This window comes from Akebia trifoliata, chromosome 7 (genome assembly GCF_017979445.1).
Source record: "Akebia trifoliata isolate Shusen 1 chromosome 7, ASM1797944v1, whole genome shotgun sequence".
NCBI classification, from domain to species: Eukaryota; Viridiplantae; Streptophyta; class Magnoliopsida; order Ranunculales; family Lardizabalaceae; genus Akebia; species Akebia trifoliata.
The window spans coordinates 31,945,578-31,971,085 of NC_141381.1; the positions used below are offsets into that span (position 1 = coordinate 31,945,578).

General features: G+C 34.9%; 4 protein-coding genes across 5 annotated transcripts; 3 read left to right on the forward strand and 1 right to left on the reverse strand.

The window, feature by feature from the left end:
* Nucleotides 1-1,004: 1,004 nt before the first annotated feature.
* LOC147399105 (Tetratricopeptide repeat (TPR)-like superfamily protein) lies at nt 1,005-3,330 on the reverse strand. Its single transcript, XM_086448532.1, has one exon. It carries the CDS (start codon nt 3,159-3,161, stop codon nt 1,365-1,367), a length of 1,797 nt encoding a protein of 598 aa, XP_086304658.1. The 5' UTR covers nt 3,162-3,330; the 3' UTR covers nt 1,005-1,364.
* A 4,612-nt stretch (nt 3,331-7,942) lies between these two features.
* Nucleotides 7,943-13,587, forward strand: LOC147399106 (chorismate mutase 1, chloroplastic-like). 2 transcript variants are annotated; one of them, XM_086448534.1, is made up of 6 exons: nt 7,943-8,306; nt 10,548-10,779; nt 10,854-10,940; nt 11,408-11,551; nt 12,964-13,056; nt 13,176-13,587. In XM_086448534.1, the coding sequence occupies exons 1-6, from the start codon at nt 8,125-8,127 to the stop codon at nt 13,413-13,415; spliced, it is 978 nt and encodes a 325-aa protein (XP_086304660.1). In that variant the 5' UTR covers nt 7,943-8,124; the 3' UTR covers nt 13,416-13,587. The 2 variants fall into 2 exon arrangements, with proteins under 2 accessions (XP_086304660.1, XP_086304661.1); XM_086448535.1 differs by having other exon boundaries at nt 7,946-8,306; nt 10,557-10,779.
* Nucleotides 13,588-13,738: 151 nt separating this feature from the next.
* LOC147399107 (pentatricopeptide repeat-containing protein At1g09190-like) lies at nt 13,739-17,395 on the forward strand. Its single transcript, XM_086448533.1, has 2 exons — nt 13,739-15,914; nt 16,471-17,395. The coding sequence occupies exons 1-2, from the start codon at nt 14,754-14,756 to the stop codon at nt 16,939-16,941; spliced, it is 1,632 nt and encodes a 543-aa protein (XP_086304659.1). The 5' UTR covers nt 13,739-14,753; the 3' UTR covers nt 16,942-17,395.
* A 5,727-nt stretch (nt 17,396-23,122) lies between these two features.
* LOC147399108 (early nodulin-like protein 17) lies at nt 23,123-25,335 on the forward strand. Its single transcript, XM_086448536.1, has 2 exons — nt 23,123-23,369; nt 24,893-25,335. The coding sequence occupies exons 1-2, from the start codon at nt 23,183-23,185 to the stop codon at nt 25,222-25,224; spliced, it is 519 nt and encodes a 172-aa protein (XP_086304662.1). The 5' UTR covers nt 23,123-23,182; the 3' UTR covers nt 25,225-25,335.
* The last annotated feature ends 173 nt before the right edge of the window (nt 25,336-25,508 follow it).

Genomic DNA, 25,508 nt, shown 5'->3' on the forward strand with positions numbered 1-25,508 from the left:
TCATTATTGGTTCCAAAATGATAAACCCAAGCCCAACTAATTGGGTACCCATGGATAACCCCAGTAATTGGGCCCATTCCATCCCCATTTCCAACACAACCCATTCCATCGATATGATTTTCAGAGACAATTTTCGGAAAAATGCTATTTCATTCGCATCTAGGGTGCAACAATTGTGCACAAAAAGAATATTCACAAGCATGGATGGACTTGGAATTCGCTCTTTACTTTAATTGGAATTTGACGTGAGATACCTCTTTCTTTTAGCGAGCATGGTTACCAAGTTCAGATTCTCTGGCAATTATTCTACAGTACTTAATTCTGTTTAATTTGAATAAATTTGTAAGAATTTCATAAAATTTTCAGAGATAATGCAAATGATGTTTTTGGGTTTCACTCCCAAAACTGAACATTTCAACCTGCCTAAACATCCCATCATGTTCTTGACATTTGAAGGTTGAAGACAAACATATTGAGGTCGAAGGGTAAAAATTTGAACCTTGAGGTTGAAGACATTGGGTTTTGAGGGAAAATCAAGGTTCTTATTTTAGAAATAGAAAAAAAAAAAAGAAAGATATGTTTAATAAGATTTTGGAAGAAGAAGAAGCAGAATCGAAGTTCAAGGTAATGAGATTTTAGAAAAAATCAATGTTGTCAAAAGACCAAAAACCTTGGAAAGTTAAAAAGATAGCAATTGGGAGGGCTTCAAGAAAGGGTTGGGATTGGTAGACTCGTGAAGGTGAACTCATGTATTCACACACAATCTCGACCGTGTATATATGAGATCCAACAGTTGAGATTTATCTTAGAGATCCGTAATATGTTCTTGGGATACATCTTTTATCCTAATCGTTGGATCTCACACATAGATGGTAGGGATTGTTTGTGAACATAGGAGTTCACTTTTCATAGAGTCTATCAATCCTGACCCTTCAAGAAATACATGCATTTTGGAAATGAGAGTCTGCAAATACAAATGAGGAAAATATGGTTTTCCCAGAAAAATTGAGACAAAACAACATGCACCATGGTTGCATTGTACACAAGGAGATCTTTCATTAATTAATACATGTTAAAACATTTTCACAATGTGGTGCTCATACAAATAAAGAAAGCAAAAAACAATTGCCAAGGTGTAGACATATATACAAATAACACTCTTGGAGGTCTTACTTCTCTCTTGCTTAAGTAAATAATATATGTTCAGGCAGGATCAAAACTAGTGAAACAGAAAATACTAAGGAATTGGATCCTGAAAATGAATTCTAGCTAGGGTTCCCATGCAACCCAATGAGGGTATTTGCAATGTGAGAGACCTTTCAGAAATATGCCTCAGATGAATAATCCTTCTTAGGATAAAAATGTTAAAAATGTGCCCTTGGGACATAACCAACTTGCTTCAGATGCTGCCCCAATCTGTCTATCAGCTTATATATCCTGGACGATTGAGGGTGTGATCTATCTGCCACTGTAAATTCATGAACCTCATCGTCCACCTCAATCAAACTTGCCCCAGGTTGCTTCTGAATGTTTGTATTCTTCATTCGCAGCCGCACCTTAGCGAAATTATCCCAATGGCCTGCCGTGGCATATATATTGGACAAGATAGTATAATTTCCAGCATTTGAGGGTTCCAATTTCACAAGGCGATCAACCACCTCTTCTGCAAGCTCTACATTGTTATGCATTCGGCAAGCACCCAAGAGGGTACCCCATATGATGGCATTTGGCTCCACAGGCATGCTTTTAACAAGTTTGAATGCTTCTTCCAAACGCCCCCCCCGACCAAGAAGATCAATCATGCAACCATAGTGCTCAACTTGGGGAACAATCCCGTAATCTCTCTCCATCGAATAGAAGAAATGTTGGCCTTCATCAACAAGACCCACGTGGGTACAGGCACAAAACACACCAACAAAGGTAATCTCATCAGGTGTGACACGCTCTCGTTTCATCCTAGAGAAGAGCTCGAGCGCTCTCTCACCATGTCCATGCATGGCTAGCCCTTGTATCATGGAATTCCAAGTCACCACATCCCTCTTCACCATCCCATCAAAAATGTCCAATGCCTTCTCAAGATTCCCACACTTAGCATACATATCAAGCAAGGCATTGCACACTTGAGTACTATTTCTCAACCCAGTCCTCTCAATAGATACATGAACCCTCTTACCCAAACTAAGCAAACCGGATTCCGCACAAGCGGCTAATATACTAACAAAAGTCCCATCATCCGGCTTCAATCCAGACTTCTCCATTTGATTAAACATCCTAAATGCTTCCTTAGAAAATTCTTTCTCAGCATACCCAGATATCAATATAGTCCAACTAACTAAATTCTTGACAGGCATCTTATCGAACAACATCCTTGCCATATCCATGTTACCAGCTTTGCTAAAGCCCGAGACCATCGTCGACCAAGAGACAACATTCCTTTCAGGCATCTTCTCAAATAATTCAAATGCTTCATTCATTTCTCCAGCCTTAGCATACCCATCCAAGACTGTATTCCAACTCACAGTATCTCTCTCGGACATTTCGTCAAACAGTCGACGAGCTTCTCCCAATTCACCAGATTTCATTAACCCCGCAATCATCGAATTCCAGGATACAACATCTCGTTCAAACATTGAATCAAACAATTTCCTTGCAGCATCAACACCGCACGTTCCACACTTCGAATAAGTATCAATTAGAGAATTAGGAACGAATATATCCGAAGAAAAACCAAATTTTTCGATGTGGGTATGAATCATTTGGACTTGGCGAAGAGCGAATTGGCCCGAACATGCCTTGAGAAGAAATGGGTACGTGAAATTGTCGGGAGAAACGCTGTTCTTCTGCATTTCAAAGAAGGTGGAGAAGGCTTGAGTGTGTTGGGAGTTCTGGGTATAAGCTCTAATAAGAGTGTTGTAGAGAAGCGTATTGGGTTTTTGAATTTGATTGAAAATGTTGATGGCTAATGTCATCTGATGAATCATAGAGAAAGCTACAATGAGTTTGGGAGCTATAAAGGGGTCTTGATGTAGATTGGCTTTGAAGATTTGAGCTTGAATTTGCTTCAAATGGCTTAGATTTGAACATTTGTGAATATCAGACAGCTTTTGTTCAAATAGTCTTCGTTTGGATACCCATGTAGGTGTTCTAATTGCTGTGGACATTATACAATATCTTCAGAGTTTCAGAAGTATTAGAGATGGAGCGGAGAAGGGTCTTCGCATTGTAGAACGAAGAGTTGGTAATTTAGAGAATTTGAGAGAGAGATAGAGAGAGAGAGAGAGAGATAAGGTCATTTTTAACGTCCTTAAATCTGATATCCTTTCCCTCGTCCAAGGTACTCAGGTTTGAAAGCTAGTTATTTGACTCGGTCTGTAACTCGGGTGATTCTATATAAATACAGATTCTACTGAGAGTGAGTGAGTCGTGGTTTTGGATGCCACCTCTGACACACGCCACCTAACGTGGCATGTCCTACCTTCATAGATTTTTTCTCGGAAAACACAATTGTACATCGTCATAAATATGTGTAATGTATATCCCGAGGAAAATACTCTATGGTTCTAACACATGCCACATCTGAGGGTCATATGGTAATAAATAATACTAAAGAAAGACACTCAAATACACCTGTGAAAAAGTTGATGTTCGCGAATAAATGGGAAAGCTACGGAATCAAATTGGAAAAATATCAGATAAATTAAAAAGTAAAAAAGTAAATTTTCTAAGTATAAAAAGTATATTTTATATACGTCAAATAAAAATAATAATACTTAAAATTCTAAAAATAAAAACTATCTGTGATTTTTTTAAAAGTTAAATCACGATTAATCATAATTTTTTTGAAAAATCAAAGATTTTTTCAACATGATTTAATCGACAATTATTAAAATCATAATTCACTATAAAATACACTCAATTGACATGAAAAGAGTATAGTTCCATAGATTTTAATTTCATTTCAAGAAATTCCTTTCTTACTATTCAGTCTATATGATACCCATACAGTCTGCGTTATTAACTTATTATAAAAAAAAATTGTCTCAAAAGAACAATTTGAAATAAATCATTGGGAGAAACAATTTTCCTTTTCGGAAGGAACGACTTTAGTGACGACAGCTCAATGTGCTAGTTAGTGGATGTGTATCTCTTTTCAAAATGATAGTGTTTTATGATTGATTAAATAATATGACTTAAATACCCCCACATTCAACAACTTGTCAAAAAGCCATTGTGGTCAATCAGTGAGATTGTTGATTTGGAAGTCTTTGATTTTCTTTCAAAAAAATCTAATTATTTTCAAAATTAAACCACTTGCATTCCATTATTATGATTGTACTTCAAAATTAAAGTTGTGCTACTTTTCTTCTTCTTGAAAATCAAAGAGGGGCCACACCCATGTTTCAGAAATTTTTTAGATTCAATTTTTAAAGTTTCATATTCTAGAAAGAAGTAGGATAAAAATTTGCAGGAATTCCTACTAATGATAGGTTCATGGTATGAGAATTTGCAAGAGATCTTGCACTTGATGGGTTTTTTATTTTCAATATTACTATAAAATTCTCGGGTGAAAAACAGAATGGATATATATATATATATATATATATATATATATGCATTTTTTCAAGTTGAAGTGCAATTGGTACTAGGTGATGTGCAATTAGTCAATGCATGTTAGGAACAAATGGCAATGTTATTGCCAAAACTAAAGGTTAAGGACGATGGATTTTTTTTTTTTAGGAGGGGAGGGGAATCAATTATTTTTTGGCACGAGATTGAAAATGAGGGTATTTAGGTCTTTTTCTTAATCTCTAACATCATATTCAAGTTAGTATTTCAACCATTGTTAGTAATTTAGTGTACGACGAAACGTCATAATCAATTATTTTTTGGCATGAGGTTGAAAATGGGGGTATTTAGGACTTTTTCTTAGTCTCTAACATCATAGTCAAGTTAGTATTTCAACCATAGTTAGTAATTCAATGTACGACAAAAAATCGTTAGTAACGATACGGAATATACATTTAGGGTATGTTTGATTGCACATGGAAAATAGGGTGGAAAATGAATTTCCATGGAAAATGACATTTTTCAAGTGTTTGATTGCACATGAAAATGGAAATTCATTTTCCACTCCATTCAAAAAGTCCACTAAATTATGGATTTCACTTTCCCACCCATATGGGTAGGAAAATGAAATCCACCTATATTTTCCATCCTCAATTCTTCTCTACTACCACTACTACCACCACCACCACCACCACCATTACACTAACTTTGTCGTCGTCGTCATCGCCATCGCCATCGCCGTCACCGTCGGCTCCGTCTCCGACCACCTTCTCTCTCTCTCTCTCTCTCTTATTCTTTTTCTTCTACTTCTTTTCCATCCCTCACCTCCTCCGCCACCACCACCATTACGTTCTCCCCCCATCTTCCTCACTTACCTCGGTCACCGTCACTGTTGCCGCCACCGTCGCCACATCCTCCCCCTCCCTCTTCCTCGTCATCTTCTTCTTCCTCTCCCCCTCCTCTCATCTTCTTCTTCCTTCTCCTCTTTTTCTTTTTTCTTATATTTTTCCATGATTTTATCCAAGTGAAATCAAACAATGGAATTTGATTTTCCAACTGTACCTATTTTCCACAACTAATTTTCCATGGATTTCAAATTCCATGGAAAGTGACTTTCTATGCAATCAAACATACCCTTAGCAGTTTGTTTAAAAATTCAGTAAAATTTTGGAGAACGGAAAAATACGATAATATTGACAAAATTCCGAGTTCAATACATTGTTCATTTTTATTCCCAAAACATTCATTCTTCATTTTTTATAATCTACAAACTCTTGAATTCGTCACTTTTAATATCTTCGGATTTGTAGATACACTAGTGAATCTATTGATTATAAAAGTGATGAATTCACTTGAAATGCATGATTTGAGATTTAAAATAAATAATGTACTTAAGCTGGAATTTGGACATAAGTTGCGCACATTTTGAAAAAAAAAAAAAAAAAAACCCCATTTACATATAAATCGAGATGACGTTAGCAAAAGTTGGTGTGGTAATAGAAGTTCTTTTTATTTATTCTATTTGACTATTGTAAATCATTTTATCGCATCTCACTCTCTTAGAATGCCATGTTCGTGGGATATGTAATCGACTTTGAAAATAGAGTATCTCAATTATTCATCAAAAATACAGATGGGCGGCATGAATAATATACTTATACATTTATTTTACCTTTTGACTTTGGCTTGGGCTTGAAACACATATGATCTTAAGGAAGCTATGTTGCTTAGTTCATGGGTTAGCTATTTTCGAATTTGGGTTCATGGCTCGTCACTTGAGAATAAATCTGATTCATAAGAGTTGACAGAGATAATTCGATTCTCAATTTGTTTTGATTTAGTAGTTTGGTTCACTTGTGTGTACATATAATTTAAAATCAACATATTATATCTTCAATAATATTAATCAAATTAATTAATAAATACCGAATAAGTATAATCTAATTTCTCGAAAAATGTTTGTATATCCTTGACTATTTGATTTGATTTGTAAAATCCAAATAAAATTAAAATATCATAAAATATTATATTAATTAAACTAAAATCAATAAATTGTGTCTTCAATAATATTAATCTAATTAATTAATATTTATTAAATGGCAAATTCAAAGAATCAGAATGATTAATGTAACAAATTCATTAGTTTGTAGTTCTTTATATTCCATAATCTCAATAAAAATTGAATCGAGAACTAATTTAAGATATAGGTATCCGCGACCGACACACACACATTATAGTTTGTAGAATGATGTGGGTCCCATTTTTCTTTGGTTCCATAATTGTCCAACTACTTTGGTTACAAGGTGTAAACATCATAAATAGATGTCTTTGGAAGCATCAAAATTTCTTTCATGGATAGTTAGTGATGATTAAGATGGTGAGTGGTTGTCAAAATCATCTCCCCTGGATTGTTTGGTCATCAAATGAATCTCATTAATGATTCCGTTTTGAAATAGATTTTGTTACGTTAAAGGATGCTTACTTATTCAAATATACAAATTTTAATATGAAATATTTTAAAAATATATAAATTTTATCAAATATTTTAAAACTTCAATTGTATAATGCATTTTTAAAATAAAAATTATAATTATACAAATAATTTATAACCCCCTTTGAAATGTACAAAGCATGTGTTGTCCAAACATTGCATTTTATATATTAAAAAAAGAAAATTATTTTTCTTTTCTTATAGAAATTAATTTCAAAATACACTTGTAATTCCTATATTGTTACAAACCATGTGGTATAATAAATTGATGGTTGAGTCAGATGCTATGCGTTACATATAGTAAATTTGTCGTTATTTCTTTTGAGTTGTGATAATCTGAGCTCCTCCCTCCCTTTTTCTAATATATGCCCCCATCACAGAACAATAGATCATTTGTCTCGGGATACATAAGAAAGTATATATTATTCTACATATCCCGAGGTAATTGATCTACAATTTTATGATAGGGACATATATCAGAGGGGGAGTTAGAAAATCATTATTCTTTTTTTTTACCTTATAATTCCCGTACGACGTGGTAAAATAAATTGATGACTGCGTCAGATACTTTGCATTATATTTAGTAAATTTGTCGTTATTTCTTTTACTTTGTAAACATCGATACTTTATTACATGTGTTGCTCCAACATCGACGTCAATCACACGGCACACTTCAGAGTTTAAATCACAAATGGCAAGAAAATTACCATGCGTTACTGCGATACTATATGCTCACTAAGTGACGTGTTCGATGCTAGTTGAAAATATTATTTTTGAGATTTTTTTTTAAATAATATATATTTCATGTTTATTTAAAAAATTGAAATAAATAATAATCTTTGAAATACACAAAAAAACAAAGATAGAGAGATCTACCTAACGCATATCTGAGTCTTCGCCACCTACCAAAAAACCTGACTTTTCCTCTCTTTTCTTCTTCCGTTTGAAGTAAGCCAAAGGCCTCTGTGCAAGTTGGTTTGCTCTCAATTTTCTTTGTGCTTCTCTCTCTCTCTCTGTTTTCTCCTCTGTTCTTCATTCTGCTTCTGTTCAATTCTCTTTCATCATCAATGGAAGCTAAGTTGTTAAAATCTGCATCTCCTTCCATCTCAACTACTCATCTATTCAAATCTTCACGAACCAATTCACTTTTCTCCCTTCAAACCAAAAAAAATCTTAGCTTTGGGTTAACGCAATTGGGTTCGGCCAGAAGAAGTTTCCAAATTGTCCAACCTTCTGCAACTGCTACTCCGTATGAAATTTTTTTTCCAAATTTTCTTTATGAATATATTGTCTTGGCTTGTTTTCTCTTCTTTTTAGCTTAAAATTGTTTGTGGGTATGTGGGATTTTGGCCACTTTTGTAGAAGATACTTCTTAAGTATTAATTAGTTGTTTTTTCGCAATGGGTAGGGGGTGAATTACTTGAATTTCCCATTGGGTTGAATTTTTTTATTTATTTATAAATTTGTATGGCCTTTCGATTTGAGTTTGTTTCTAATTGGATGAAATAGAAAGATCAGATATTTGGTGGTGTTCAATAGTTGATTCTGGTGTGTATGTGCGTGTGTGTACGGGTGGTGGCAATCTTAACACTACAAAAAAACAAAATTTGTAGGTTTGGGTCTAGCCTAATTGGGTCATAATATTATCAACCCATCTAACATGATTATAAATGGGCCGTGTCTGGGTTAGGGGCGTCAACCTGGTTAACACGTTTTGACAAGTTTAATTATTGTGTCATTAACGTGTAGTTTTAAATATATCAACAAATATTTAAGAAGTTTTTAAATGACCAGTTTTTGGTGATAAAACTTAGTTTATGTTTTGTGATAATTAATTTATGTCGGCAGATATTGGTTTATGGTTGCGTGTATTTTTAGTAGGGGTATTTTATTTTTGGTGATGGAAATGGAACTTATTTTTTTCAAATAAAGATTAGAATTTTATTAACATGTCATATATGGGTCGGGTCAGGTATACCTAAGTTTGGGTTTGGTAAATTTTAATAATACCCTTACCTTAACACAACCCGACCCAACCCATTTCCACCCCTACGTGTGTGCGTGTGTTTTAGTGAAAGGTTTTAAATTTTGACATATTTTTCTTAGAGAATATGTTTATTAACAGTGTGGATATCCCAGGTCTCTGTGTGTTAACACAAGGTTTGAAATGTGAATTTGTTTCACTTAGGAGATTTACTTATTAACACAATCAGAATTTTGGGAGTGTAAGATTCTCCTCTTTGAATTGTGAATCTGTTTCACTTAGGAAGTTTACTTATTAACACAAAGAAATTTCTGGGATTGTGAGATTCTCTGGTATATCTTTCAATATTGGATTCTGTTTCTTTATTTGCCAAGTACTTTGTCTGTGTTGATATTGGTTGTCTTTCTTGCATTGTATTTTCTTGAAGTTCACTATATGGAATCTGGCTATAAAATGTTTAGAATGCTGAATGTAAGATGGAAATTTAGTAAATATTCTATTGCTACAAGAAGGGCATAGAAGCATATCTACAAGAATAGTGCTCATATTGTGTTGGTTCATTCTGGTATATTGGAGTTGAACCAGAACTGAGTTAGTGGTAAGAGTAATTTCTTCTTGTCACCAACTAATGGGTGGAATGGTTTAGACCCACTAGGACATTAATCTCAATTGCGGCAAACTTGAGGTTGTTATTTCAATCCCTCCTTACACATATGCATAGATGCATGTTTACATGCATCCGCATGACCACATGCATGTATTTTTATGTTCATGTGTGTATAACGCAAGCAGAATTGTTGTATTATTGTAAACTTTCCAACCACTTATGGACATGCATAAGCACAATGATGCATACCCATCACTGAAGAGTTGATCCCAAAAGTTGGGATCAGCTGAACGAATCTTGTTGCCCATTCAATTCTAATACCATGTTTTCTGTTATTGCAAGTGTGCTCATTTCCACTGTCACTATCCCAATCGACATTCTTTTGGGTCATCCTCTCACTCTTTTTAGAAACTAAAAGTAGCACATCTCTTCAAACTGGGACTTTAACAGGCCTTCCCTGCACTCGACTTCAAGGTTAGAGGTAACAAAAGTAACCCAACTAATTGTGTTACTTGCTCACCCCTGCCCACACAACACACATGTAGAATACTAACAAGCACATTAGCTTCTGTTGGGCAAGTAAGATTAGTGACCAGTAATTAGTGGGTGAAGGCGGGTTTCGAACCCAAGTCGTGGTCACCAACTTTAACCAACTTATTAGCCTAAAAAAAAAAAAAAACTGTAACCAACTTACAAGCTGGCATCTCCTATATGCACATACATGTTGGAATGCATCCACGCACAAACTTTTGGGAGCGTACTATTTTTTATACATGGGGATGCTTGCATGAACACAAATCAATTCATATCTACACATGGTACTTACATCAGAATATTCAAACCAGCATATTTGATTTTGCGGTTCTGTTAGATGACTTTCTAACACTAATGTTTCTTAGCATATATAGATTAGAGAAGAAGAAAAGGGTGGATGAGAGTCAAATTCTGACTTTGGACAGTATAAGGCATTCTCTAATCCGCCAAGAGGACAGCATAATTTTTAGCCTTTTGGAGAGGGCTCAGTATTGTTACAATGCCGACACTTATGATCGCAATGTGTTTCCCATAGAAGGCTTCCATGGCTCTTTAGTTGAGTTCATGGTCAAAAAAACTGAAAAGCTTCATGCCCAGGTAAATAAAATCCCTAATGAAAATGAATAGAAATATTGTTACAGATTTATTGATTGATTTCTATTGCAAATTAGGTGGGCAGATACAAGAGTCCGGATGAGCATCCATTCTTTCCGGAAGAATTGCCCGAGCCTCTATTGCCACCTTTGCAATACCCCAAAGTAAGTTTGAATGTATAAGGTGGATTACAACTTTTGTTGATATTACGAGACTGAAGTTCATTTACTTAGTTGTCTCCTTGCAGACCCAGGTTGAATATTCCTCACGAGTAGAGGAAAACTAGGTCCAAAGATTAATATATAACTCATAAAGTTAGTTTGGTACTTGAAAGACTCTCTTGTCCCAAAGCTTCTTGAAACTCATATTTTTAGTATGGCAAAGTTAGTTGATTAAATTAAATTTATTGCTCCTGGTCCTTTATGTAAAGATAAATAAGATTTTCTGACTTTTCACCTGATTTTTAAGCCACGACTCTACCCCAATGAAACTTATTTTTCACCAATCAGTTGGTATGGCTGGTTAATTTATCTTAATGGCTTCTGATAACTTATAATATCAGCATCGCTGCTGAATTATTGCTTCGGTGAGCCTATTTTGATTTGGTATTGGATTTATGATTTCCACTTAGGTTCTGCATCCTATTGCCAATTCCATCAACATAAACAGAAAGATTTGGGAGATGTATTTTAGTGACCTTCTTCCAAGATTGGTTAAAGAAGGGGATGACGGCAATTGTGGGTCAACTGCAGTTTGTGACACTTTATGTTTGCAGGTGAGCACTTTGGCAACATATTTCCACATTCAAACTTTTAAGGTTCTTCCTTAAGTTGACTTCTTGCTTCCTAATTATTATGTCTTACTTTCAATTCATGGGCTGTTTTGTGAATTTTATTCTATCTGATAGTTTCTTTTTTATAAGTATCTGATGAAAATGTTGTCTATATAATCTTCAAAGATATCTCCCAATGGGTCATGAAACTTTTCTTTCATTTCTGTTTGATACATAGGGAGGCTGTAATAGCTTCTTCTGGTACCGTCCTAAGTGAAACAATCAAGATGTCAATGTGTATTCAAGGAAGATTCCTTAAGAGAGTAAAAGCAATAAGTGGCTATGCCAAGGTTAAAATAGATGTGATAAGGGCAACAAAAATGGATTTCACATGGCCCCTTTTCCATAATCCACTCTAATTTAACATGTAAGTGAGCTCTATATTCTCCAAACATACAAATTGTGGGGATAGCCTGTATTTGTGCTGACATGTGCGTATTATTGCCACTAGTCTAACTATATGTGGAACCCTAGGTTTAAGTTGTAAAATAAATGACAACCACTTACCCATTGGGCTATGTCTACCAAATCTTTATTATTAGTGCCTCCGTACAATATAACGAGAACATAATTCATTGATCAGCATGGATACATATACCCTTAAATTAATACTGTCCAATTCAATTTATTATTTATTTTAATATTATTTTCATAAATTTCTACGATACACATAAATATCTGGCTTCTTCAAGTGTGTGATTCCACAGTGCCCTGCATTCAATTTTTCACTGGAAAGCATATTACACTCCATTCCTCTTCCTTCTATTTAGTTTTCAAGGTTTCTCTGCTATCAAAACAATCTTAGATTTGCTACGTGTACATGTCCAATGTTTATGGCTAACATGCCTTCTGCAGCTGTAAGACTCCCTTCTCATAGCAAAAACATTAGCTTGAAATCTAGACTCCCGTTTCAACAAAACCATGTGATATGTTAACTCTTGTTTGAGAATTATTTCCATTTGATGAACGACTATTTATCTTTTTGTTGTTCTCTGATTTGTTTATTATTACACATGAATATACCTTTCGTATATACACATTTCTACGGGGGAAAAAATATGAAACCATATCTGGTAGACTGTTTTCACGAGATAGACATGAAGGTAGGTGGAACCACCGCACCTAAGAGTTCTCCTCCACCTAAAAACAGAGCTGATCGGGTCATCGTTGCTGTCTGCTTTACAGAATTTATGTGGATGTTACACTGAATTCGTTTGATCATCTGAAATTGTGAGGTCTTATGGTTATAATCATAAAAAATGTGTCACCTTCTAGTGTTTCACATGGCCTTCATGCCCTTGTCCCTAGCAAAACTTACTTTCTGCCCGACTTCATCTTTTTCATTATATTTGTAGGGGCTGTCTAAGAGAATCCATTATGGCAAATTCGTTGCGGAGGCTAAATTTCGAGCCTCCCCTGTTGTATACGAGGCTGCCATTAGAGCACAGGTATACTTCCTCCTCCATCCCGTGTTTTGCTCCACCTCTTATTTTCATTTTTTTTTCAATGGTAAACACCAATTGACCTTTTTTTTCTTTTTTGGCTTCTGTGGTTGGGGTTTTCACAGGATGGGGCCCAGTTGATGGCATTGCTGACATATGAGAAGGTTGAAGAAGATGTCAAGAAGAGAGTAGAGATGAAGGCAAAAACATTTGGGCAAGAGGTAGTTGTCAAGGAAGAGAATAATGGAGCTGATGATCCAATGTACAAAATCAAGCCAAGCTTAGTTGCTAATCTCTATGGAGAATGGATCATGCCTTTGACCAAAGAAGTTCAGGTTGACTACTTATTGAGAAGGTTGGATTGAACACAACATTTCCCCTTAATTGATATTTACAAATTCCTCACTTGAGATTAAGTATGAAAGAAAAACAATGAGTTCATTTTTATATGGTAAGAACTTTTGCGTCCGATGTTTGTAAATAAGGAGTTTGTTTAAGTTTTATGGTTTTAAGTTACTACAACATATTTCTAAGTAAGTTATCTCGAGGATGTAAGTTTTCTTCTTACTTGCATCAAAACATTCCAATTCGCAGTTTATAACGAAACCTTGTTTAGACGCCCTCGTTTGAAACACTTGGGTCAAGATTCTGATGCATCATTACCATGTTTCTGCTCAGAAGTTTGGACTTGGCTTGAAGATAAAGTGTTGTCTTTGAGTAAAACTGCTTTGAATGTGCCCCCGTGGAAGCAAAAAATCCACAATGCTCCTCGACATTCATAGTATGCCCTCGATTTTTGTGCTTTTTCTCCGATCTTTGTCCCTTGAACCAGGGCCATAACTTGTAGAACGGATTCAAAACCACACCATTGGCAGGCACTACCCAAGGTTGATATGTCCCAAGTTCGAACAAGTTCAAGTTTCACTTCAACATAAAGGTTAGATTCAGTTCTCATTGCTGGCCGTATACTTGGCTCATTCACTAAAGCAATAAATCGGGTGGGAGTGAGGGTCTCGTGTCTCGAGGTCATGCATGTCTCCACGTTGGGAAATTTCAAAACTATTTGTCACAGTTCATATGCATGCCAGAAGTCATAGGTGTGGCAAATTTTTTGACTGGTCACGGAAAGAGCTTTTAAAAAATCATTTTGCCCCATGGTTTTAAATCTCGTCTAAGACCGATTCGACTCTTTCGATACATCTCGATATTGTCCACCAACGAGACAAATAGACAAGTAAAACATATTAGCTGAGATTTAAAACTATGGTTCGTTTGTCTCATTATTGAACAAGACGAGATGTTAAAATGAGTTTTAAGACCATGTTTTGACCAAGTATTATTCTCCACAGACCATAGATGAACCAATTTCACTAATCTATACTTTGAGTCTGCCAGGAAAATCTCTCTTTAGTATGAATCTTACATCATATTTACTATTTTGCCCATATGCTATTATTTATATCAAATGATAAAAATGAATTGCGAATGTTTTTAGTGGAGGATCATAAGAGTGTGTACCCCTTTCAATAGAAAATAAAAAATATAAAATAAAAAAAACCCACAGCCTCTTTAAAAATTCTCTAGGGCTCTTACTGAAGGGCAAAATCGTCACATAAGTTACCACCTTTTCAGCTGAGAAAAACTACCAACTACTTTTCAAAAATTTCAAGTTAACGGCTATGAGCCCCTCCTTCTCTACCTAAATGCCTCCTACCCCCCTTCTCCACTCTCCATTCATCAACTCTAAATACAGAGTCTTAGAAGAAGAGATCTTCTCTCTCTTCTCCATCTCTACCACCTTCAACCACATCACCCAAATCCACACCCGAATATTTACCCTTGGACTTCACCAAAATAACTTCATTGCCACCAAACTCATCAACCTCTGTTCATCCACCTCTTCCATCAACCATGCCTGTCTCACTTTCTACCACATATCAAACCCGACAATATCTCTATGGAACTCTTTCATCCGAGCCCTCTCCCAAAACAACCTTCCAATTGAAACCCTCAACACATATACCCAGATGAAAAATGCCCAAATTCCGCCCGATAATTACACTTTTCCCTTCCTCCTCAAAGCCTGCACCATCCTTCCTCCATCCCCACCTCTTGGTCAAGCCTTTCATAGCGAGGTTATTCGGACTGGATTCGAACCCGATCCTTATATTCAAAATTCATTGATAGACATGTACACGAAATCCGGTTGCCTCAAAAGTGCCCTCTTTTTGTTCGAACAAACAACTGTGAGAGATGTTGTTACTTGGAATAGCATGATTGCAGGTTGTTTCCGAAGGGAAGAAGTAGAGAAGGGTAGGGAGCTTTTTAATCAGATGCCACAGAGAAGTATAGTGAGCTGGAATACGGTGATTGCGGGTTACACACAGAACGGACGGGCTATAGAGGCATTGAGACTCTTTAGGAGAATGCAAATTGAAGGAGTAAAGCCTAATAAGGTGACCCTTCTGAGTGTTCTGTCCGCTTGCGCACAAGTGGGTGCAATTGACGTTGGAAAGTGGGTTCATCGCTACATCGTGAGGAGTGCGATGCAATTGGATGTTTACTTGAATAATTGCTTGATAGATATGTACTCAAAGGGTGGGAGTTTGAGGGATGCTCGTAAGGTATTTGATGAGATGCTTGAGAGGACTGTGGTTTCGTGGAATTCAATGATAGGTGGTTTGGCTATGCATGGGTGTGGTGTGGAAGCGATTTTGTTGTTTAAGGAGATGAGGAAGGCAGGTGTAGAACCTAATGATATCACTTATATTGGAGTTCTATGTGCATGTACACACGCTGGGCTAATCGAAGAAGGGCGGAGATATTTCAAACAGATGGTGGAAGAGAATGGGATCACTCCAAAGGTTCCTCTTTTTATCATCCTCATAATTGTTATTGCTCTTTGGTCATTTTGCTTAAAAATCCTGTTTTTCATTTTCATCCTCTCAAAAGAAGTTTAGAGATGATCGGTTACGTTAGGCAATCTCTTCCCCAGTGTTGGTGTCTTCAATTATGCATCTTTTAGAAAAGAACCCATATTAATATAACTTATTTTAAGAAACTTAGGACTCTTTATAGACTCGATGAGGGCCTAATTCCAAACTTCCTTGCTATTTAGTCAAAATTTGATCAAGTTTCAAGTAACTTATACAGTGTATTATTTGATCATTCAGATCCTAGCAGAGCTCGAGTTATCTTGGGTCTTCAAAATCCCAAATTCCTTCCTTACGTTACGTCTCGATTGATTTTGGCCACCCAACAATTTTTCAAGTACTAGGTTGAGTTTTTAAACTTGATCTGAAGTGAGGGTTGAACATTTTTTCAAACTTCTACTCACCACCATTTGCATTCTACTGTAGTATTAAGGAAGTTATGCTTGATTAGTTTCCAATTATTATTTCCATTCTTTCCTACCGACAGGTCGAGCATTATGGCTGTATGGTTGATCTGCTTAGTCGTGGTGGATGTGTAATTGAGGCTCGTGAGTTAATGAAAAGCATGCCATTCTCACCAGACGCTGGCATGTGGGGTAGCTTACTTGTGGCTTGTCAAACTCACGGACACCTTGAGCTTGCAGAGCATGCAGTGGTTCGCCTCCTAGAACTGGAGCCATGGAATGCAGGAAACTACGTCCTTTTATCTAATATTTATGCTGCAAAATGCCGTTGGGATGATGTGGAACAAGTAAGGGAGAAAATGAAGGGAAGGAGAGTACAAAAGACTCCAGGATCGAGTTCCATTGAGGTGGAGAGCTCAATTTACGAGTTCCTGGTAGGAGATAGATCTCACCCTTCCTTGGAGGTGATATATGACAAGTTGGATGAGTTGGCAATGCAGATGAAGCTCGAAGGGTGCATTCCCGACCCAGACTTAATGTTGCATGATATATGAGAAGCAGAGAAAGAGCACGAACTCAACTGTGAATAATGAAAAGCTTTCTATCGCTTAGGGCTTACTAACACTGCCCCTGGGACAACCAAGGATTGTTGAAAACCCAAGAATTTGTGGAAATTGCCCGTCGGGGATTAAGATGTTAATGCTCGGGTGAGTCTCAAATTCTTAAGGATCAACTGCGGGGTGATTGAATGTTTTCAGTCTATTGGACCTCTACAGTGGAAATCTATTTAACCTCGTCTTCAACCTCTAGTAGAAAACCCGTGATTTTTCTACCTAAAATTTCATCATCTTTGACTTTCCAAAAACCCTATCTTATTCTTAATGTTTGAACGTTAGAGGAGATATAATCTCAACATTGAAAACAAGGGGGAAAGAATTTACCCTAGAGGTTGACGATGATTGGTGAGATACACTTTATCATTGTTATTTCATTCTCCTTATTGGTTCTTGTCAATTACTTTCTAACACTAAGCTAACAATAATACAAGAAATTTCTACTGATACTAAAAACAAGCTCATATTACTTGCATTCCCTCCCTTTCTTTCCCTATTTATGGACTTTTCTCGTTTAAATTTTTATGGAATGTTTGACATTATTTCACCCTTCTATGTTTCAAGATTTCCATTTCATTTTGAACTATTAGGATAGCTTTTGTGATCTTTGACCTTCATGTTAATCCATTTATGTTAAGTTCTACTCCATTTGGGTTCTCCCATGAACTAATTTGCGAGGTCACCCCCCGGAATTTGCTCCCTCTTGTTATGTGTTCAAAACTAGGTGGCTTCCTAAATTATTCTTTAGAATATTGGGAAATTTACTTGGGGTCAGGGTATGCCTCCTTCTACTATAAATTTCTAGACCTTGAGTTTGAGCTTGATGAGTTTTTAGGTCAATTTTTTGTTGTTTTTCCAACCTTTCCATTTTAAAAAATAAGTCATTGTTCTTCTCCCTCCGTATATGATTATGTAGGATACAATAAACTATAACTATTTTCACTTGTGTTTCAAATGAGTATAGAGGTGTTATTTTCAAAATAGAAAAATGCCTTTTTAGTATCCTAATAATACGTTCGACAGCATTTTGTAATGAAGAATGTTGAAGATTGAATATTTCTTTAAAATTTTCGGAACGAAAACCACCAAATTCTTTCAAGTGATAACAAGTACCATGATGTAGAGCAATAAACCACGGTATGTTAGCATAACTTGCATCTACAAAAAAGTATTTACCTATATCACAAAAAAAATATTAGTGGTACGTAGAATATGATAATTTAAATAAAAGTAAAATGTGCAATATACCTTTGGGTACATGAAGTTTGTTGGTGGGCCTTGTAAGTGTCGAATTTAATACACGTGAATCCGTAATAAGAATATATTGAAATTGTAACTCAAATGAGCATGCCACCAAAACATTTTGGATAATCATTGATTTTCTATTATGAAAAGGAACTTTTTTGTTAATAGGAATCAATGCTGGAATATGTGTTTTATCTATTGCTCCAACACGATCCTGTAATCAAATATTTGTAAAAATGTATAATAATAAATATAATATAAAATTGATATAAAAAAAATGCATACCTTAAAATATGGATAGAATCTCGAATCTTTTAAAATCTTTTCGGGAGTATTAGATCCTAAAAGTTTAAAATAATCTTCAGCTAGTGTCACAATTGCATTCAACACATTATTAACATGTCGATTTATTATTTTACTTAAATGTTGAAATCTCTCTTGAAGTATTCAATATCGTTGATTATGACCAACTACAAACATGAATATTACTAGTCATTCCTCTATTTTTACTTCATTGGTGTGATGAAGTAAAACTTTTTATTTCTAAAATATCACATAGCTTTAAAAACACATGTTTTAGTATGTGAATTTTTTTTGACAAAGTATATCATGACCATTAAGAACTTCATTTAAGTTTTGAATCATGACAAGGTGTTTTGACTATGTCATTGTATAAGAGAGAGTATGTGTGAGATAAGATTTTGATTTGAAGGAGTTGAAGGGATTTGTGGTGATGGAGTAAATAGAAGTTAAAAAAGAAACATGAAGTTGTTAGTCAAGATGTTTATTTTTTTGTTAAAAAAAAAGTTTACTAATTGTGGAAAAAAGGAATCCCGGTGTTTTGGTGGGATTTCTCGTTCCCAATTTTTTAGTTTGCGCCATTCTCTCTATGGGTTACACAAAACACTTTTTTTTTTCTATACAAATGAGATTTATGTGGATAGGATATCTTCCACCGTATGTTGGATACACTTTCTTGACAGACAAGCACGGCAAAAATGATAATAGTCACAAGACTTAACCGAACCGATTTTATTACAAATTTTGATTGAACCTAGTTGAATAATCACTTCAATTTGATTTTTAAAACACTAATCTATATAAATTGCAAGTCCATGTGGAATCTTAAAGGGGCCACATTGATATAAATCATTTTTTCCGTTGGAGTTGGAACTTCAATGGCCCTGCATTTTTAGAGTTTTAGATAAATAAGGAAAACAATTTATCTTTTTCTTGTTTTCTTAATAGAAAATCTAATCTAGACCATGAATGCTAGGGGTGCAACTTGGTTTGGTTTGAGCTCAAGTTGGAACTGAACCAACATAGGTCGGTTCTAGAACCAAATTCCATTGGACCCAAATCGAACTAAAGTCGATTTGGTTCGGTTTGGTTCTATGGGTTGCCAATATTCTATAAATTGTAAGTAACATTTTTTAATGAACAAAACAAATGTATAATAAAATAAAATTTCACACAATAACTCACTAATCTATCCATAAACAGTCATTAGTTTATCCATAAAAGAGTATTACCAACTCTTAAAATAATTCATAATAATTATTATATACATATATATTTATTTATTGCATAAGTTCTCAGTTTGATTCGATTCTATATAAGCTTGATCCAAGAATCGAAACAAAATTGCTTAGTTCTCCATTTTTGTAACTTGAAACCTAATTGCAACTTGTTCCAAATCTAACCAAACTACCCTAAAGCAAAAAAAAATTGATCTTCCTTCATTATAATAGCAAATATTAGTGGGTTGAATTTTATTTTTTTCCCAATAAGTGAGTAGTTGTTTGGGTTAGTATTTAATGGGTTGGATTTTGAACATAGGTCATGGCAACACTCATAGATTTTTACAAACTTAGCAAGATGGCATCTTTAAAAATGGGATAATGATTTTTTGACTCGGTTTTTTCACTCAGTCAATACTCGGCTGATGTGGTAAGGGCACAGAACCATAAATCGTTTTCCTTGTGTATCCTGAAGAAAATGGTCTATGGTTTTGTACCCTTGCCATGTCAACCAAATATTGATAGAGTGAAAAAAAAATTGAGTCAAAAGATCACGTATCTTAAAAATGTATCTCATACATAACATGTCCTATGTACGGGATGTCCTACAGTAAAACTACAACGACACAATCTAAATTGTTGAAGTCAACATTGATGAATTTAGGTGTAAACTCAGTCGAAACAAATTGTACAATAAAAACTGAGCCAAATAAATAAATAAGTATTTTGTTCAAAGCCAATTGAGCTTAAACAACGGTCTCTCACAAAAAAAAAAAAAAAAAACTCCATGGAAAGAATTATTTGCTTTGTATTGGGCTCGTTGGAGGAAAATGTTTATGGAGCTTCATGGATCAGTCCGCTAAGACCCGACTCTCCAATAAGCGGATGGGATGAGAAATAAAATACAGCTTTCCTATGAGGTTTCTTAGGAACCATTTCGGCATGGAGTCGTAAGGGAATTACACTTCTTGTTGCCAATGGCTCTCCAAATCTTGATCTAAAAATATTTGAACTCTGCATATCTGGGTCCAATTTGCAATTGTTCAAAGTACAAATTTTCTAGTGATGATTTCTTCTAAGGACATCCCTAGGAAAATTCTTCATATCTAAATCATATGTTTGTGGCTATATTATAATGTAATTTTTTATTAATCACAAAAAAAATTGTGTCAGCAAGACTTAAACCCACGACCTCGAAGTTTCTTTAATCTATTGGTCTAAGCCCAACATTAGTATACTCTTATTGAGATATTCTATAAGTTTACTTTAATCTTATTTTGAACCATGTTTTCAACCTTAATTTTTTTAGGGGAAAATAAAAACCTTTTATTTTTTTTTACTATAAGTTCCATTGTTCTTTACCTCCCCCGACATCATATCTTGAAGGTTCAAGATGAAAAAACAAGTGTCGAGGATTATTGGTTTTGAAAAGGAAAAAAAAAGAAAAGAAAAGAAAAGAAAGAGTGCGTTGGCTACAGGTTGAAGATGAGCCACTTTGGTCACTTTCTGTCATTCTACTTAAAAGATTGAGTTCAACAGTGCCATTTCATTAGTTTGACAACATAGGGTACTGGATATCTCAAATGATTAATGCTGGAGTGACCTCAGTAGGGGACATCTTGATATGGTGGCGCGCGCGTGCCTATAGATGTGTTTTCTCCAAGATATAAGTAAGATACATCTATAGACATGCGCAAGCCACTTGGAGGGGTATGCCAAAATCATATATAGTTTTTTCCAATTTTAATGGTGTTTGATAAGTAAAATTTGGAGTGCCAATAAAAGTTCTCTAAAAGAATTTGGGTGATTTAGAAATACCCCTCCATATTTTGAAGAATATTCAAAATATTCAGTTCCTAGTGTTTATAAACGATGAGATACCTTTAGACATTAGTCTTATTTAATAAAGGGTTGGGATCAGCGAACTCATTAAAGTGAATTTATATATTCACACACAATCCCAACAGGATAAATACTAAATCCAATTGTCTGGATTTATCTTCGAGATTCATGTTATATTCTTGGGATACTTATTTTATCTTAACCTTTGGATTTTGCATATACACAATCATGATTGTGAGTGAATATACGAGTTCCCTTTCAACATGTAACTACCAATCCTGACCCTTAAATAAATTTATATGAAGTAACCCAAATTCCCTCACCCTTATTAAAGTAATGGAATTTAAGGTTGAGACTTCTATGACTGGTTAAGGAAAGGTTTGTCAAGAATGGATTCAATTTATTATAAGGTTGAAAGTTTTCGAGATGATTGATTTTGGGAAGGAAAATCACGATATAATATTTTATAGATTGAAGAAAAAATCAAATAAATTGACATAATTTACCCTTGAAGATGAGTGATATTGGAAGTAAAAATTATGATAAGATTTTTGGAAAGCTAAGTTTTTTTTACTAAGGATTAAGGTTCAATAGAAAACGATGGATTGAAGATAACATAGACTGATGAACTTGAAGACTATTGATTTTTGGGTACAAGATTGAAGATTAAGGTCGAGGAGGTTATGGGTTGAGATAAGGGCTTTTGGATCATTTTCTAGTAGTCTATTAGAAAAGACTGAGGTTGAGGAAGTATGTCAAGAATTTAAAAACATGAGGGTGTAACTAAAAAATCACCAAGACATGGGGGGGTATGTGTCTAAATCAACGAAAAAATTTGAGGGCCACCCTTAGCTAATCTTGTTTGGCCCAAAAAAGTCCATTAAATAAATAGTGATGGAGAGAGCTTTCCTTTGGTTTTAAGTACGGTGATTTAGACATACCTTTCTCTTTTAGTGAATATATTCTATTTTCAAATTGATGACATTTTTTGACTTTAGTCTTTTTTTATAGACTAATGCTATGTGACAAAAAGACCCTTTAATTTTTCTTCAAAAATCCATCATCTTTTGAAGTTATTAAATATTTATGATAAATTTCTTTCAATCTTATCTTCAATCCATCATTTTCAATTTGGCCTTAATCCTTCGTAGAAAGCTCTCTCAAGTTTTCTTTGAAATTATGTCATTCTCTGCGTCATAAAAATTTTACATTGTTTTTTTAAGGTTTTTCTCACATTATTTATTTATTTATTTTCTTTAAATGTAATTGGGATGTAATAATCAAAAATTGGGATGCCAATAGAAGTTCTCTTTAAACACAGGGGTATCTCAAATATTCTCCATTGCGTGGAGCTTTCTTTTTATATATTATTATTTATCAAGAGAATTGCGAATGCCATAATTTTTACTAACGCCACACCAACTGTGTGCAATTTTTTATATAGGAATTGATGTGGCATTAGTAAAGTTAGTGTGGCAATAGTAACTCTCTTAATTACTTACGTTTAAAATAGCGGAAGTTCCAGAGCGTGAGTGAGATAGAGCCATAGAGGGCGAGCTCTGGACTGGAGAGTAATGGAGGCACTGAGAAGAGGCATTATGTCGCCAACTCTGCTCTTGATGCTAACATGCGCTGTGTTGCTGATGATACCGGAGATTTCTGCCACTCGGTTCACTGTTGGAGGAAAATATGGATGGATGACTAATGTCAACTACACTGATTGGGCGAAGCAACAACGTTTCTACCTTGATGATTGGCTCTGTAAGATCTCTAGTCAGATCTACTTCTTTATCTGTTTTTTCTGCAATTCTTGCACTTTATCTTACCTTTCAAGACCATTTTTATACGTTTTCAAGATCATTACTAGCAGATCTAGATAAGTCTTAAGCATTCTGTCAATTTCTGGTATTAGATGGCTCAAATGGTTGGATTTTCTCTTGTTTTAGCTCAAAATTGATCGATTTCTCCATTTTTTGTTTCAATCGATTAAATCTACTGTTTCTCCTCATAGTTTGATTTTCGAATTCGAATCCATCTTTTTTGTTTCCTCGATTGTTATACTAATCGCTTAGCTTTTTTCATTGTTCACTTGCCTTACTAACCTTTGACGCTAAAAGTTTGTTTTTCATCAATTTTTACAACACTTATTTTTTTATTATGGTTTCTGACTTTTGTTTCTACTTTGTTTTTTTATCTATTAGTGGTTTCTACTTCAGATCTAGATCTTATCTCACTAAATGCTTGTCTGACCTGGTTAATGAAACTGCTAACATTTCATTCTCTTCTCTGTTTTGATTTCTATATGGTTCCGGTTTATTCTATTAATTAGGTATTCTTTGCTTTTACTTCTGTTTCTACTTTGACTTTTATCTTTCATTGGTTTCTGCTTCAAATCAGATCTAGATCTTATCTCACAATCAGCTAAAACAACTTGTCCATTTGTTAGCAACTCATCCATTTTCTGTATAATTAGGGATATAGATTAGAAGATGTTTGGTCCTAAAATCATGTTTTATTTTTATAATAAATATTTAAATTCTAAAAAATTAATTATTTTAATCAAAATATACAAAATCCCGGGTGATTCGGCTGAGTTTTATTGACTCGATCAAGAATTTCAAAATATTGTTAGAGTCAATGTCATTTTATTTTGCAAGTTGATGTGAAGTGTGAGATGTCACGTAAATCCGTCACATTGTTGAACTACTCAGCGAGTCATCTCGGTGTTCGACAATATTTTTTAATTGTGAAGTTTGAGATGCCATGTAAATCCATCTCGTTGTTGAATTACTCGAGCTAGTCATCTCGGTCTTGGACAAGATTTAAAACCAAGTATCAACTCCACTCTGGCATTTCCATACTATGAGAATGGTAATTTGTTCCCAATATTTCTATAACTCTTAAGAACCTCAAATGCATTAAATCGGTACCTAGGAGGTGTTCGGTAGCGACTTTTAAATTGACTTCCACTGATTTAAAAAAGGATTCTTTTTCACATCTTGAGTTAAGGATGAGAGATTTGGATGATATTTTTGTCTCTGGTAGGTATGTGTGGTAGTTAACTTCCACAAAGCTCGATTTTGATTGCATAATTTGTATGCAATGGGCATTGCCAGACACATTAGGTCTTTGTGTTTCACTCATCTGAATCAATAATAGACTAATTGGTCTCTTAATCAACCATTAGCTCGATGACTCAGACAATTCTGAGTCAAACGAGCGATTCAATCATTCATGTCCAGCTGTACACTATTTAATACTTTTTCTTCCTTTCCCTCTTCCAGTTTTTGTATACGATAGAAACCAGGTGGATGTATTGGAGGTGAACAAAACGGATTATGAATCATGCATATCGGATCATCCACTTCACAACTGGACCACTGGAGCTGGTAGAGATGTTGTTCCACTCGATGTGACTAGACATTATTACTTCATAAGCGGGAAAGGGTTTTGTTTCAGTGGCATGAAACTTGCTGTCCTTGTGGAAAAACTACCACCTCCTCCAACAACATCACCATCAACTCACAAGAACGGATCTCCGTCTCACTCTTACAACCAGATAGTTATACGAGCTGCATTTGCCATTGCAGTAGTATGGGCTTCCCTTATCTATTAATGGGGACAATTTGTATTTTCATATTTGCATGTTAGAGTGCTTAAATTACTTCAGATATTTCATTTATTTAAGTTGTGGAATCAAAGTTGATGTGTTTAACTCTTCCCTTAATTTTAATTTTACAAGAAGTGCTAACTAAATGAAATAGTTTTTTGTGGTAGACTAATTCATGTTGAATCATATACTCGAGATTGGGGCAAGGCAGAGCGGAGTGGAGACGGATTAATGTGATTCTATTGACAACCCGAGTCCATGATCCTATAGCCCAGTCTGCATCAAATGCT

Bases quoted from the DNA above. Each gene is read 5' to 3' on its own strand.
- LOC147399108 (XM_086448536.1), top strand. From the start codon at position 23,183: ATGGAGGCACTGAGAAGAGGCATTATGTCGCCAACTCTGCTCTTGATG. The intron at 23,370-24,892 runs GTAAGATCTCTA...TCCCTCTTCCAG, and splicing joins CTACCTTGATGATTGGCTCT to TTTTTGTATACGATAGAAAC.
- LOC147399107 (XM_086448533.1), top strand. From the start codon at position 14,754: ATGCCTCCTACCCCCCTTCTCCACTCTCCATTCATCAACTCTAAATAC. The intron at 15,915-16,470 runs GTTCCTCTTTTT...TCCTACCGACAG, and splicing joins AGAATGGGATCACTCCAAAG to GTCGAGCATTATGGCTGTAT.
- LOC147399106 (XM_086448534.1), top strand. From the start codon at position 8,125: ATGGAAGCTAAGTTGTTAAAATCTGCATCTCCTTCCATCTCAACTACT. The intron at 10,780-10,853 runs GTAAATAAAATC...ATTGCAAATTAG, and splicing joins CTGAAAAGCTTCATGCCCAG to GTGGGCAGATACAAGAGTCC. The intron at 11,552-12,963 runs GTGAGCACTTTG...TTATATTTGTAG, and splicing joins GTGACACTTTATGTTTGCAG to GGGCTGTCTAAGAGAATCCA.
- LOC147399105 (XM_086448532.1), bottom strand. From the start codon at position 3,161: ATGTCCACAGCAATTAGAACACCTACATGGGTATCCAAACGAAGACTA.